The sequence below is a fragment of the Argiope bruennichi genome, chromosome 11 (genome assembly GCF_947563725.1).
Source record: "Argiope bruennichi chromosome 11, qqArgBrue1.1, whole genome shotgun sequence".
In the NCBI taxonomy this organism is placed as follows: Eukaryota; Metazoa; Arthropoda; class Arachnida; order Araneae; family Araneidae; genus Argiope; species Argiope bruennichi.
This window is the reverse complement of record NC_079161.1, coordinates 86,750,317-86,765,384: the sequence shown is the minus strand read 5'-3', so window position 1 is coordinate 86,765,384 and position 15,068 is coordinate 86,750,317. Positions and strand designations below refer to the sequence as shown.

Genomic DNA, 15,068 nt, shown 5'->3' with positions numbered 1-15,068 from the left:
GAAAAAAAACTCTTTTTTATATATTTCGTATTCCGTTCAATGATCTATCCGCTTTTCAAATATTTTTGAAAATGTGCCGTATTTGGCAACAGAAAGAAAAAAAAATCGTTTGGCTATTCGTCAAAGGAACACCTCGAACACAAGGTTTCAGTTATTTTTTTTTTTTCCTTTCATATTTTTTCAACGTAAAAAAGAATTATTTTTAGCTTCTGTTCCGTATTATTCTCATTTCAAAAAGTGAAAGACCGTTTACAACTATTAATTTTTTATTTAGCAGGTTTGAGTTGGATGTTTTCTGTAAGTTTTCTTTTTCCCAATATTTCTTCCTTTAGGAATCTGGAAAAATATTTTTCCACATTTTTTTTTTCAAATCAAAAGTAAAGTTAGTTTAAAAATAGAAAATTTTATTATTCATAGCCTTGCTGAAAATAAAAAGATTTTTATTTTACGTTTTTTATAAAAGAATAATGTAAAGTTTTATTGGTATTTTGAAAACAAAAGCTAATAAAAATAAAACATAATTTTTTTTCGAAATATTTGTTTAAATAATAAGAAAAATTGAACTTTGAGACTTATCTTAGTAATATGACATCTAATATTTAATTTTTTTCTTCGGCTTAAATTAAAACTAGGTTTGTATTTGTTAAAGGTTGTTCGCATTTTCAAAAAATTTCTATTCTTTATTAATTTGTCAGCATTTCTCAAACTTAGTCTCTGTAGGTGGGCCCAAATTCGTAAAAAAAAGGAAAAGAAGAAAAAAAAAAGGAATAGAAAAATTAATTTTAACACAAAAGTAGAATGCATCAAAACGGATTTAAAAATAAAATACTGCATTTAAATTCTTGTAAAATAAAATTTTAGATTTCTTTTTCATATTAGAATATCTAATCTTTTCTGTAAAAATATAAGTTTGGTAGGAAAATTGATTAAAAGTTGATCATAAATTGTTCAACGATGAAACTGATAAAAGAATTACACAAGAACTGTTGCAGGTCCATTTGGTATATTACACAAATTCAATATTTAGAATAATACAATTGCTTTAATATAATGCTGACCGACTAATTGTAAGATACAATCTATAAAATAAGTAAACAAATGAATGTAAAATATAAATGGGAAATAAAAATACACAAATAATAAAAATATTTTTATCTTTAATGCGTAAGAATGCGTTTAGCATTGAGGCGAGTCTTGAGCTTATTCGTTTTTTGGCGCCATCCATTAACTAATGGAAAGGATACTAATTTGGAAAAAAATACACATGGAAATAGCACGAGATATCTTATGTGATTGGATTTACGAAAATTATTTCTAGTTTTATATAAAATAAATTTGAAAGATGTACTATATTGGAAGCAAATGCCTAATATTTTTTTGCTAAAATATGTTATCGTCTAAAACTGTAAAATGATAAAATACCCTCTTTTGTAATACAAGGGGTGTTCAGATGAAAAGTTACAAAACGTCGTAACAACGTATCCATTAGCATATTTGCTTATGCCGCTATGGGAGAACGTAGCGAGGCATCAAGAAATGCGATTGGAGTCTCCGGCGTAGATCGGAGCATGCGCGGCCACCCGCATGTGCAGAGACAGCTGAGACTTTTATAAAGAGCGCCTTCCAATTGACGCGGCAGTGCATGCGTTACACCGGACTCTTTTCATCGCCGGATTTTCATCGCATACGGGGAAAACTGTGTGTGCGACAAGTCAGAGAGAAAATAAAGTACCTGTTTTTGTGCAGGCCGTGAGATTTTGTTCGATGATCCTAAACCAGGTCAGGCAAACACAGTCATCACGGCCGATTTCCTCGACAAGGTAAACGTCCTAGTGAGAAGTGATCGCAGTGCTACATTCAGAAGTTGGCGGTGAAGGTGGATGGCAGGGTTGGAACCATATGGACAACTGTTCACGATAGGTTGATTTATCGGAAGGTGTGCGCGTATGGGTTCCGAAGCAGCTGACCGACCAGCACAAGGAACTGCATATGGGGCTAGCACTTCAACATCTGTTTCGGTATCATGAAGACCCCGCTTTTCTGGAGCGAATCGTCACAGATGATGGGAGCTGGTGCCCTCACTACGAGTCAGAGGCAAAGCGGGACAGCATGCAGTGCAAGCATACATCTTCACCTCCCCCTAAAAAGTTCAAAGTCATGTCGTCAGCAGGCAAAGTGTTGCTCACCGTCTTTTTCGACGTCCAAAGTCCGCTACTTATTGAATTCCATGAGACAGAAGAATTATTAACTCTGATGTGTACTGCGAGACACACCGAAGTCTACGCAGGGCCATCAAGAACCAAAGACCAGGGCTACTCACGGAGGGTGTGGATCTGCTCCATGATAACGCGCGTCCACACGTCTCCAGGATCACACACGTAGAACTGGCCAAGTTTAAGTTAAAACAGCTCGACCATCCACCCTACAGCTGGGACATGTCACCCTGCGATTTTCATGTGTTTTGTCCCCTGAAAAAACATCTGAAAGTAAAGCGTTTCCACTCGGATGACGAATTCAAAGATGCTGTGCAGGACTGGGTCTCGTCACAGCCACAGGAATTCTGAAATCAAGAAATCCTTCGGCTCGTTAATAATTGGGAAAGTTGTGCTCATGCCCATGGCGTATACTTTGAATAAAGTCTTCATTTATATCCACACTATCGTTTCGTACCTTTTAATACGAACAACCCTTGTAGTATAAACTCGTAATTGTTTAATCACTCTCAACTTATATATTTAAATACATGAACTTTTGGCACAATATTGAAAAAAGTACTATCTTAACTTATGAAGGTAAGATTGGTAATGTTATAGCAGTATAAAGATTTTATAGGGATATTATTTTTATTTCTCACATTACATTTTCAGTTTTTTTAAAAAATTCATCTTTTATGTTAGAGATGAAATTTTGAAGTTGGCTTTTCTCTCGTATCTTGACATACTCATATTATGAGAGTCATTGCAGTTGTGTGTTATTGAAAGCAAGACAACATATTAATATTTCAAGATCTCCAGTATTAGGTAATAACAATTTTAATTCGTCCCGATTCCAAAAAGAAAGCCTTATTTGATAGTGATTGTAATGAAGAATATAATTGATTTAATTTTTAAAAATCACTTATATTGGAGTATTGAGAAGTCGAAACGTACTTTTTAAACAAAGAATTGAAATCAAAGCAATATCTTAAATTTGTCGGACACTATAAACAATATGTTGAGTTAATTAAGCAAAAACAAATGTAATAAAATAAAGAAAGTATCTAAATATTCATCAAAATGTTATATATATTCAAATACGATACAACTGGTTAGAAGAAAAGGAAGGCTGGAAGGCTCCTGATGACAGGACACCAGTTAATCCTAATAAATTAATGTATGAAGCGAGTGATATCGCAAAATTAATTTCAAAAATATATAGTCCAGACTAAAAGAATACTTCTTAAAAGTGATCTAAAGGGAAGGAAAAGGTACAAGATAAATTGCACTTTCGAATGCTTTGATGCGAATGATAAATTGATTGGAACCGTCAAGACTTTTTCAAACCAGGAGATATAGATTTTTCTCAAGAACGAGCAGATGATTTCTACGAACAAGCGAGTATGGTCCGTTCGAAATTATTTCGTTTACTCAATAATAAGGGTGTTAGCCTATTTTATCCTGGTATAAAAATTAGGCAAACTGGAAAAGGCTCTGAATACCACCAGTACTCATTGTTTTAAAAAAACTATTTTCAGAATTTTATACCTGACAGTTATTTTCTTCATATTATAGTGAAAAGTAAGGAATAAATATTTTGATTATAAACCTTTCCTTTTGCTCGATTGGAACCAAAATTTGGCATAAAACGTGCTACAATATTACATATCAAAATTAATATACTATCTAACTTATTCCGTTTTTGAGTAACCGGTTTACATGTGCGAATGTACAGACTGCCAAGTAGCCAACGGGTTGGCGGATTTGGCGCAAAATTTGTCATAGATCTTCATTTTAGCAGCTAAAATTGTGTGCCAAATTATATCTATCTAACTCTTTGGGTTTTATAGTTATCGCATTCATTTACATTCGAACTGACAGACAGACGAAATGTTTCAAAACGGATTTCGTTTAAAATTTGAAATTTGGTATATGATGTTTACATGTAGACACCTTACACAGACTTCCATTCAACTTGATCAAATCATTTTTAATCATCTGCTCACGGAAAGACAGATGTACAAACGTAATAAATACTACAAGTGAATTTTTCAGACTCAGTCAGATTTGAAACAGTAAGATTGTTTAAAATCTAGATCTCAGATCTTTTGACAATTCTATTTGGATAATTCGTTTGAGAGAAAATAACAGTATAAACTTTAAAACACCGTTTTAATGTACGAACAATCAACTCAGGTTTGTTGAATAAGTAGTGATGTCATATTGATATCTCACAATGAGAGAGGCGGTAATCCTTGGTTCTTAACACCGCCTCCTGATTCCTTAGTATTAAGAAATTTATAAATTTTGGGTCAAAGATTAAAGATAGTTAAGGTTGGAATCATATTTCGTTGATAAATCCTGAATCTAACAAAATGACTGAACAGAAGTAATAGACAAATAATCTTACCTGCTGGTATGACTGTAAATACACAAGGTTCCTTCTGCGTGCCAACAGAGTTTTTCCCCCAACATAATAACGTCCCATAGTCGTACTCGGTCCGTGGTATGTAAGTGGCTATGCTGATGCTTTCTTCGCTTGCAAAAGAAAGAATGTCCATGCTTTCGACCGAGTTATTGAATTTCCATGTGAAATTCGCTCTGGAAGGATCGGCTTCCACTTCGCAGGTGACTTTAACCGGTTCGTGTCTTGCAACGCCATACAGTAGCTTCTGGTCAGACTTGCACACCGGAGCATCTGTAAAATATTGAGTAACTTCTGTTCAGTAACAATAACTTCTGGCCAGATTTGCACACCAAGACAAAAATATGGAATATCGAATACAATATATATAAAATTAAGTAAATATTTGCAAATAAATAAATATAAAACAAAGTTAATATTAGATACTTAGAATGTTTCTAAGGCTAGAAGTATTTTTTACATCTTTCATGATAGATAGAATATCGTTTCATACCCTCGTATCTGTAACCATTATGAAAACTAAGGGATTAAGTTATATGAAAATATCACTGCTGGGAAGGATAGGTAAATACAGCTATGGATAAGATGTATCGATCTAGATAAAACAAATAGATATAGATTTGTTTAATATGATGTCTAGGTAGTACAGATTGAAAAACAAATCCTCATCTGATGTGTTGATGGCAATGATTGCACTGGAAAAAAAGGATTCTAAAACCTTGTGAATTTCAAAATTTGCACTAAAGCCCATGGGGAAAAAAAAAACCCTCGAGATTTTTTTTTTTATGTTTTTATACTGAAAAAAGAATAACAGAGTAAAAAAAATCCAATAGGAAAGAAAACAATAAACAGAATCGTGAAAACTGATATTTAAATTTCGAAAAATAAAATAATAAAACTTATTGACATAAATTTCATTTCATTGTGTCTTTACAGTAATTCGATGAAAATTCGATTTTATTTCAGTAATATGGCTAAAATAAGGATTTTAAGTAGCAAGATTTAATTTGTGTGCCTCTTTCTTGTATTTCACTTCAAACTGTAGTGAAAGCTTATAAACCAGTTACAAATTACGCTACGCAAGCAATTGCTTTTGTATTGTGGTCATGTTACTCATCTGTGAACCACAAGGTCCCAGGTTCGCTCATCGTCACTCCGCCACAAACATATAAATAAAGGCTTTAATGTTTTGTCAACATCGAATTTCCAAGATTGAAACCAGGATATTTCTGCTTACCATATATATTTCTCTCTACATATTTTTAAACAAATATTTGCATAAATTACAGTTTCAGAAGCGTTTTCTTTAACAATGAATAGATTTACAACAATAAACTTATTTTGTGAAAAATAAATTCCCTCTCTAAATGAGTTATCTCTCCAAGAAGCAAAGACTCATTAAATCTTTTAGCCTTGGTGCGAAATGGTTTGTTCTGTAAAGTAATATACCCAATTTGAAGTCAAAACATATCTAGTCTTATTTTATAGACACCATGCCAGCTTTAGAATTTTAATATCCTTGAAACACTATAAAAAAAACATCCCGTCAAGCGGGAAGGCTAAGGTATATTAGTCTACATCTGCCGGCGTCCTGGCATAGGGGTAGCGCGTCTTCCCCGTGATCTGGGCGTCCCGGGTTCGAGTCCCGGTTCGGGCATGGTTGTTCTTCTGATGTTCTATCTGTGAGATTTGTGAATGTGCCCACCTGTAAAAAGGGGTTGTGCAAGCGAATGAGTGATGCGTGAGTGGCAAAGTCATACTCTTGGCCCTAGTTGGCGCTGCTATAAAAAATAAGAGACGTTCCCCCTCAGGCTTAAATCTCTGTCTTTGTAACAGCGGGCTTGTCAGTGGCAAGTGCCATAAGAAACAAACAAACAAACAGTCTACATCTAAAATACTATCTTGCAATAAAAAATTGTCGATGTTAGAAGCAGTCAATATTAAGGCAAGGAAATCACTTTTCAGACTTTAACTTCTAAAATATTGTAATTATCGAAAAACTTTAAGTTCAAAAGTTATTGTCTTAACGAAGGGCTAATTAGACTAATTAGAATTATTTTTCTTTCAATATTAAGAAAGTTATAACGAAATGAAAATTTTACCACCCTCCATTCCCTCCCCCCCTTTGAGCCGTATGGGTCATTTATGAACTTACGTTAAAATACGTGCAAAATTACTCTGGTAATATTGTTCCCAAGATAACACTATCTTGTGATGAACGCATATATATATATATATATATATATATATATATATATATATATATATATATATATATGCGCACATCGGAAGGTAACGTTCAAATGTAATAAAAATTCACCATATGATCAAATGTAGAGAAAACAATTCAGTGTGAAACACTACGTCCTGTTAAATTAGATGCTACGATGCTATCGTTAGAATTTGGCCATCTGGCCTTGATTTTATTTTTCCATTTGAAAAGAATGAAACAAAATTACTTACATTGAACTTTCAGGTAAAGGGGTGCGCTTTCGCCTTTGCCTTCTGAATTGTCGGCAGTGCATGTGTATCTTCCCCTGTTGCTCCGCCTCACACTTTGTAGGACCAATGATTGATTGCTGACAATGATTCCAGCCGACTTATTGGTGTGCAATTCCTTGTCTTCAAACTTCCATCCAATCTCGGAGACGGAAGGGTTGGCGATGATGGCGCACTCTAGATACACGTCCTTTCCTTCTTGTATATGCGAATGTCGAAGTTTGCTGCCAAGTTTTAGTGTCAATTGTGGAACAACTGAAAAAAAAAAATCAACGGCGAAATTATAAGTTGTTCGAGAAAAAAGTTAAATTTTCATGAAAAGTTGGTTTTAACAGCGACCAAAAAACTACAAGAAAAAATGTCGCCAATTTGGCGATTTCTATCGTCAAACTATATATATTAGCACGTGATTCGCAAGTTTAAAATTTTTCGTAACAAACAATCTCTTGAGTATATTTCTATAATGTGGCGAAATTTTTTCTTGGCGCTTTTTGATTGCTGTTAAAACCAAATTGTGTTCAAATTATTTTCCTCTATCTCTCGAAGCATTTAACAACCACCAAATATCGTCCTGATATTTTTAAATGGGTTACCACATTTTGTGGCGTATCGCTAAAAAAATACTCAGGTTTGTTGATCTTATCGTATAATTACGCTCTTGTCCAAGACGATTAGAAATAATATTCTGATTTTTTTCTCGGTTTAAATAAGGTAAAATTCGGAATGGATTTTAAAATTTTCGACTAACTTCCATTTTTATTGGTTTGTTCCATGTTTGAAGTACAAACTGTTCTAATTAATCCTCTTTTCTAGTCAACTAGGATTGTGAAAATTATCTTTGTGTCCTTTTAATGATATTGCACTGATGTAATATATTTGAAACATAATAACCACTTAATTGATTAATATAATCTAGTTCTTATTCTTTTCAGAAGGTAACGTCTTGTACCATCATGTATCATTAGTAACATCTTGAAATAAATTTGAGTAAAAAATATATATGTTTCTATTTGATTAAAAATTAGATTTTTAAAACCCAAATACTTATAGATTATTATAATTGGATTTCTCATTTTAAATAGGGTAAAATTCGATATAGAATTTAAAATGTTCGAACACTTTCATTTTTATTTGTGGTTTGTTTCGTGTTTCGTGTTTGCAAGAGCGGAAGGATCTAATAAATATTCTGTCGTTAATGGTTGAACAGGATTTTGAAATTATGTTTGTGCCCTTTTAATGAGAATGTACTGATGAAAATTTGGAACTTAGTAGCCAGTAAATCGATTGATATAATTTAATTTTCATTCCTTTCAGAAGGTACCATCTTGCACCATCAAGTATCATTAGTACCATCTTAAAATAAATTTTGAGTTTAAAAATTTATTTTTATTTGATTAAAAATTAGATTTTTAAAATGCAGACAAATTATAGATCATTATAATTTATTTAAATAATACTGAATATTTAATGATAATCTGCTGATGTAATATATCAAGAACTTAACAACCAGCAAATCGATTAATGTCATCAAATTTTCATTGCATTCATACTGTACCATCTTGAAATCACCTGAAGTTTTAAAATAATCGATTAAAAATTATATTTTTAAAGTATATGCAAATACTTATAGATCGTTATAATTTATTCAAATAATATTGAATATGAGGAAAATATTGAATTTGAATATTTTATGATAAAAGAATTTGATTCTAGAAGAAAATCTAAGAATATAGCTCCTATAGAATGTAATAATTGGAATTGGATTTAAAAATAAATACGAAATTCGATGCACCTTTAGCATAAAAACAATGACAGTCTTAGTTAAGTTTATAAAAGATTCGCTGTAATTAATTATTACAGACCAAATACATTTAAATAAGATTTAATGAGGAATTCTTTAGCAAATTTTTAACGAAATAAAAATTATTTGCAATAAATATCGTAATTGGTTAATTAGACTTAAAATAAATGGAATTTTTATGATGATTTTACAAGCCATCCGCATTTAATGGTTAATTTCTTTAAAGTAATGGGAGATTGATTAGGTTTGAGCATCTCTCTTTTGATTATTTGAAAAATCCAATTAATTATCCCCCTGAAAATGCCCTTTTATTTTAGTGGAGATTTTTAAAACTCGTTTTGTATTCAATGTGGCATTTGATATCCATTAAAGCGCAATTAGCGTTTTTCAAGCAGTATTCAGTAACAAATAAATAATGAATGTTACTTAAGTTTGGCAGATTTTTTCTAGATACTTGATAAAATTATATGATTAGAAATGGTATTAATTATATAAGGGCTTGAAGATTTTCGTAATTTATTCTTTCATTTTAATCATTAAAGATTCTTAAATACTCTTCTAATGGAATATATTTTTACAGTTGCGTATCTCCGTTACTTTGATCTCAAGAGCGATATTTTTTTAATTTATTTCAAATTCACATACAATTTTACATATGATTTTTACATCAATTCAATGTTTATATATTTTTTTTGCTGCATTGAGATATATAATGTAACTGAATATTAAATTATTTTTAAAATCTGAGTTTTAATCATACGTCCTCTGTGATATTGTATAATTCAAACTTTATCCATCTTTCTACTTTTCCAGTTATTAAAATTAAAAATACATGAACTGTGGATTCCTTAATTTTACAGATATGATTAAAGTTTCATTAAATATTACTTATAAATGAATATTTGTTAAAGAATAATATTTGCATATTAATAAATTTGAAAGCAATATTTTCTTTGAAATTAGAAGATTAATGTTTTAATAAATATATTTCATAGTGTTATTAAACTTTGCTAACTTTAACACTTTATTAGAGAAGTTAGCATGCCAGCTGGTCAGCGAAAGGATTACAGTGAATTTTTCATCCTGTGGTTTAAGTTTCACCTTATTAGTAGCAAAAGATACAAAAATGACCAATAGCAATTTCGAGTTACACTGGCAACAGCGACAGTTTTACTCTTTTGTCCTGCAATATCGAACAAAATCGTGGAAACATTCTACAATATCGTGTGCAGATGGAGCACTTGTTTCGCCTAATATTTTACGACGATATATTTCGCCATGCATTTTCAAAACCTTGAAAAAAAAAAAAAACTTGCTGAAGTAAAAAGGATTAGGGGCGCTTCTAAAATTTAATTTTGAAATTCATTGGGCATCTAGCTGGAGGAAAAAAGGATGTGACGTCACCTTAGTTACGTTCATCCTGAGATTGTGGAATCTCTTAAATTGAATCTAATGGTATCCCAAAGCTCAAAATGCGAAAACAAAGTTCTGAACCGTATTGAAATAGCAACACTACATTCAATTTAATTTTATATCTACAGGGCGCACTCATCCCAATCGTGACGCTGCAATTAATTTCTCAACCACTATAACAAAAAAAAATGTTTTTCAATTAAATGTTTCAAATGATGCAAGAAATTAAATTAAATTTTATTTTAATTAGCAAATATATAGCCGAAAAAGTCTTTTTTAAATCAAAATTTTTCTCAATCAGTTTTTTTAGATCATATTTAGCAAAATATTTTCGATGCACTAGCATTTTGAAAAAAAAAAAAAAAAAAAAAAAAAAAAAAATCCACTCTTTTTCGACTCATAAGGCTCCAGCTTCGAATGTCATTATTTAAAATCATTTTAACGAGTGCTTCGATGAATTTAGCTAGTTATTTGAATTGCATGCAGTTAAATATTTTTGTCGCATTAACACCGTGAACAAAACTTCAATTTTTCTACGGCCAATAGTTGTAGACTTTTGAATGTCACTATTTTTAATTATTTCAACGAGCAACTTCGAGAAAGACAATCCAGGACATCATTTCCCATAGGCTGTTGATTAATCTTAAATAATGATATTCAAAACTTCATAACCCAATTTATTTGGATTTAAAAAAAATAGTACTTTTTTTGTTTCAGTTGCTATGAAGTCAGGAATATTTTACTTAATATGATCGGGGTATTGTATATAAAAATGTAGATTTCGGGGGACTGTTTATAAAGATTTAGATTTCTTAATTTTTCTGTAACATTATTGATCAAAAAATTAAAAATGTGTCAATTGAACTATTTCCTTATCTTAAGTGGTTTAGAAATGAACAATCGGCGCATAACTAGAGCTGACATTTTATATATTAACTAGTGATTATAGAACACTTATATTGGTTATTTGGACACTTTTTGTCTATAGATTTCATGAAAACTATTTTCAGAACTTAATTCTGTTAAGTGGTTATGATCGCCAATTTAATATTTTCTCTTCCGTTTGCGAAGTGGTTAAACGTCCCATTTATGGTATATGATACAGAATATCTATATTGAAAGATGAAGTGATTAAAAAACTTATGATTTTAAATTCTGCATTTGCAATTTAGTCTTAATTCATCCCTATTTGTGAAGATGAGATAAAAAACCTAAACAGGATGAAAACATTTCGGTCGAGGATAAAGACAACATTTCCATCCATTAACTTGTGAGAATAAAGATTACATTTCCATAGAAGACAAAGACTCATTTCCATCCGTAAACTTGCGAGGATAAAGACAACATTTCCATCCGTTAACTTGTGAGGATAGGGAAAATATTTCCATGGAGGATAAAGACAACATTTCCATCGACGATAAAAACAACATTTCCATCGAGGACAAGGACAGTATTTCCATCCATTAACTTGTGAGGATAAAGACAATATTTCCATCCATTTTGTGAGGATAAAGACAACATTTCCGTCGACGATAAATACAACATATCCATTGAAGATAAGGACAGCATTTCCATCCATTAACTTGTGAGGATAAAGACAATATTTCCATCCATTTTGTGAGGATAAAGACAACATTTCTGTCGACGATAAATACAACATATCCATTGAAGATAAGGACAGCATTTCCATCCATTAACTTGTGAGGATAAAGACAATATTTCCATCCATTTTGTGAGGATAAAGACAATATTTCCATCCATTTTGTGAGGATAAAGACAACATTTCTATCCATTAGCTTGCGAGGATAAAGACATTTCTATCGTTATAATCCAACATAACAGATGTTGCAATTACGAATAATCACAAGAAATTGGAAACGAGGACAATAAATTGTATAAACTTACAATGGACATCCACTTTCCACTCATCCTTTATGGCGCTCCCCGGAATCAACATATTTTCTGCCCTACAGGATATGTTCTTTCCCCTGTCCTCTATGGTTGGGATGAAGATGAGTCTCCCTGTTGTGATGTTGCCTTCTGAGGATATTTTCTCCTTGGTGCCCTTGAGGGGTTGGTTGCCAATGAACCACGTAATGTTAGCTGGAGGTCGTGAGCCTCCTGCTCGGCACACCAACTCCACTGGTTTTTGTGCTGATAGCGCTCTCCTCTTGTCTTCTATTTGGACCTCAACAGGTGGAACTATAAAAATAGAGATAAATGGTATTAAAATATAATATTTTCAAAGGTAAACGTAGCATAATGAATAAAAGTTAATATAGTGCAAGGTGAAATTCTAATAATTGTTTGCAATGGGATGTTATATTCTATATTTAATTCTACGTATACTCTACGTATTCTACGTATACTCAGTTTTGTATCGTATAAAATATGTATTTGTTTAACCAATAGGAGTGGTCTTTTTCGAAAATTCCGTCTTTCCCCATAAAAACTGAGTGACCATGAAAGTTTGAAATATATATTGGAGCTTGAACATGAGCATTATGTTCTAGTCACATAGTAAAGAATTTGTGAATTTTCGGCATCTCTTTTTGATCGATAGAAACCAAAATATGAAACAAAATTAGAATTTTAGTAATATACTTCAAGCCAAATTTCATTGATCTAAATCTCTGAGAGTTATTACATTTACACGTGTGTGTAGTAACCGACAGATGGGCAACCTCTTGATGGATCTGGCATAAAATTTGTTACACAACTGTAATTTAAATGCTTAAACCGTGTTGTATCAAAACTTATTTATCCAGCTTTAATTTTTGTAACGGCAGTATTCACTTTCACTCGGGCAAACAAATGACAAGACTTTGCATGAATGAATTTCATTCAAAATTTGACAGAAATCTCTAAATTTGGTATTAAGACTGCATAGTAAATTTCATCCACCTAGTTCAAAATATTTCTGCGTTATCGGGTACAAAACCAGACAGATAAATGTAAACTGTGATTTTCTTTTATTTAAGGAGGTCTGAAACGGAGGTGTCTTCAAAATCCCGAATTCAAATTTTTAGACGGTTACTCAATATATTTTTTTCTGTATTTTGTATGTATAAAAGCAATAAATAAATAAACATATAATTAAAATAATTAAAAAAATAAAAATGAAAAAATGAAAAATAAAAAGATATAAATAAAAACCCTTTTATTTACAAGTAAATTTCTGACATACTTTTCTAATAGTTTCAGCATTTTTGGTCAGTGATAGTAAAATAAATTATGACTACAATATTAGCTTCTGGTATTATAACTTCTTTTCGTAAAATCCAATTTTTCCCAAATAATGATAACTTTTCCCAAAAACAACTTAAAGAAGAAGGGAAAAAAATCAAATCTCATACGCACAGTTTCAACTCCAATCATTTCATTTCCACTTTCCCAAAAACAAAACCAAACAAAAGCACTTCTGCCATGAATATTACCCTCAGCTGCCCAATTACCACACCGCTCATGTTAAACGCCAGAAAAGCGTAACTTCTACGACTTTAATGACGCAAACCTTTTAATAGCAGCCGAGGCAATCCTGGCATTTCCCCTCTCCTCCCACCATTCCTCAGTAAAGGTCATTTTCTAAAGAGTTCTTACTTCTTTTCAAAAATTTCTACCCCCCCCCCCAATCCCTACTCTCGACCACTTTCACCTGTGCATTCCCACTAGAAATCGATTATTTTTTTTTTAGAAGAAAAGTTCTCGCAATCCGAAGCATGCTTTCTTCCCAACCGTACATCCAGTGCTTTTTGATTTTCAGCTGCTTTAAAAGCCTCCTACCTTGTTTGTGTTAAAGCGTTAGACTTTATTTCTGTCGGTCGTTGAGAATAGCTGTTATTTCAGCTGCATTACTGCATTACTTTTTCCATCTGCTTTTCATCAGAGTTGACACTGCGTAAACAAAGTAGAATTGGCAGCTTGTGTTTATAGGAATTACATATGAGCATGTTTACATAGAAGCAGAGGAGAATGAATTATTAAGTCGTAGCTTTTTATTCGGTATATTACATTCTTTTGATATGTTCTATATTAATTTTTCAATAATCGTTTATGTGTCTGATACTGTATTAAATTATACAATTTTTTTTTTAAATTTAAAACAACATTCAGTTGAAGGAATAATTAATTCTACAGACAGAAACAACTTTATTTTCGACTGGCCGTTGGGAAAAGCTGTTATTTCAGCTGCATTACTGCATTATTTTTTCCATTTGCTTTTCAACATAGTTGATATTTCATAAACAAAATAGAATTGGGAGTTTCTGTTTACAAAATAATAAATTAATAAGTCTTAACTAGTTGTTCGATATATTACACTGTTTTGATACATTCTGTATAAATTTCTTCATAAGCGTTGACGTGTCTGAACACATGGATTCAATTATAGAATTTTTGAAATGTAAATCAACGTTCAGTCCAAGGAATAATTAATTCTAAAGACAGAAAGAACTTTATTTTCGATTGGCCGTTGGGAAAAGCTGTTATTTCAGCTGCATTACTGCATTATTTTTTCCATTTGCTTTTCAACATAGTTGATATTTCACAAACAAAGCAGAGTTGGGAGTTTCTGTTTACAAAATAATAAATTAATCAGTCTTAACTAGTTGTTCGATATATTACACTGTTTTGATACATTCTGTATAAATTTCTTCATAAGCGTTGACGTGTCTGAACACATGTATTCAATTATAGAATTTTTGAAATGTAAATCAACGTTCAGTCCAAGGAATAA

At 31.7% G+C, this 15,068-nt stretch overlaps 1 protein-coding gene across 1 annotated transcript in view; it reads right to left on the bottom strand.

Annotated features, from left to right (window-relative positions):
* LOC129956719 (hemicentin-1-like) overlaps positions 1 to 15,068 on the bottom strand; it is a 224,075-nt gene that overhangs the window by 148,607 nt on the left and 60,400 nt on the right. Inside the window, exons 5-7 of the mRNA XM_056068655.1 lie at positions 12,239 to 12,535; positions 7,084 to 7,374; positions 4,606 to 4,893 (exon numbers count right to left, since the gene is read on the bottom strand). Of these exons, the coding sequence (XP_055924630.1) occupies positions 4,606 to 4,893; positions 7,084 to 7,374; positions 12,239 to 12,535 (876 nt within the window). The remainder of the gene's footprint in view (positions 1 to 4,605; positions 4,894 to 7,083; positions 7,375 to 12,238; positions 12,536 to 15,068) is intronic.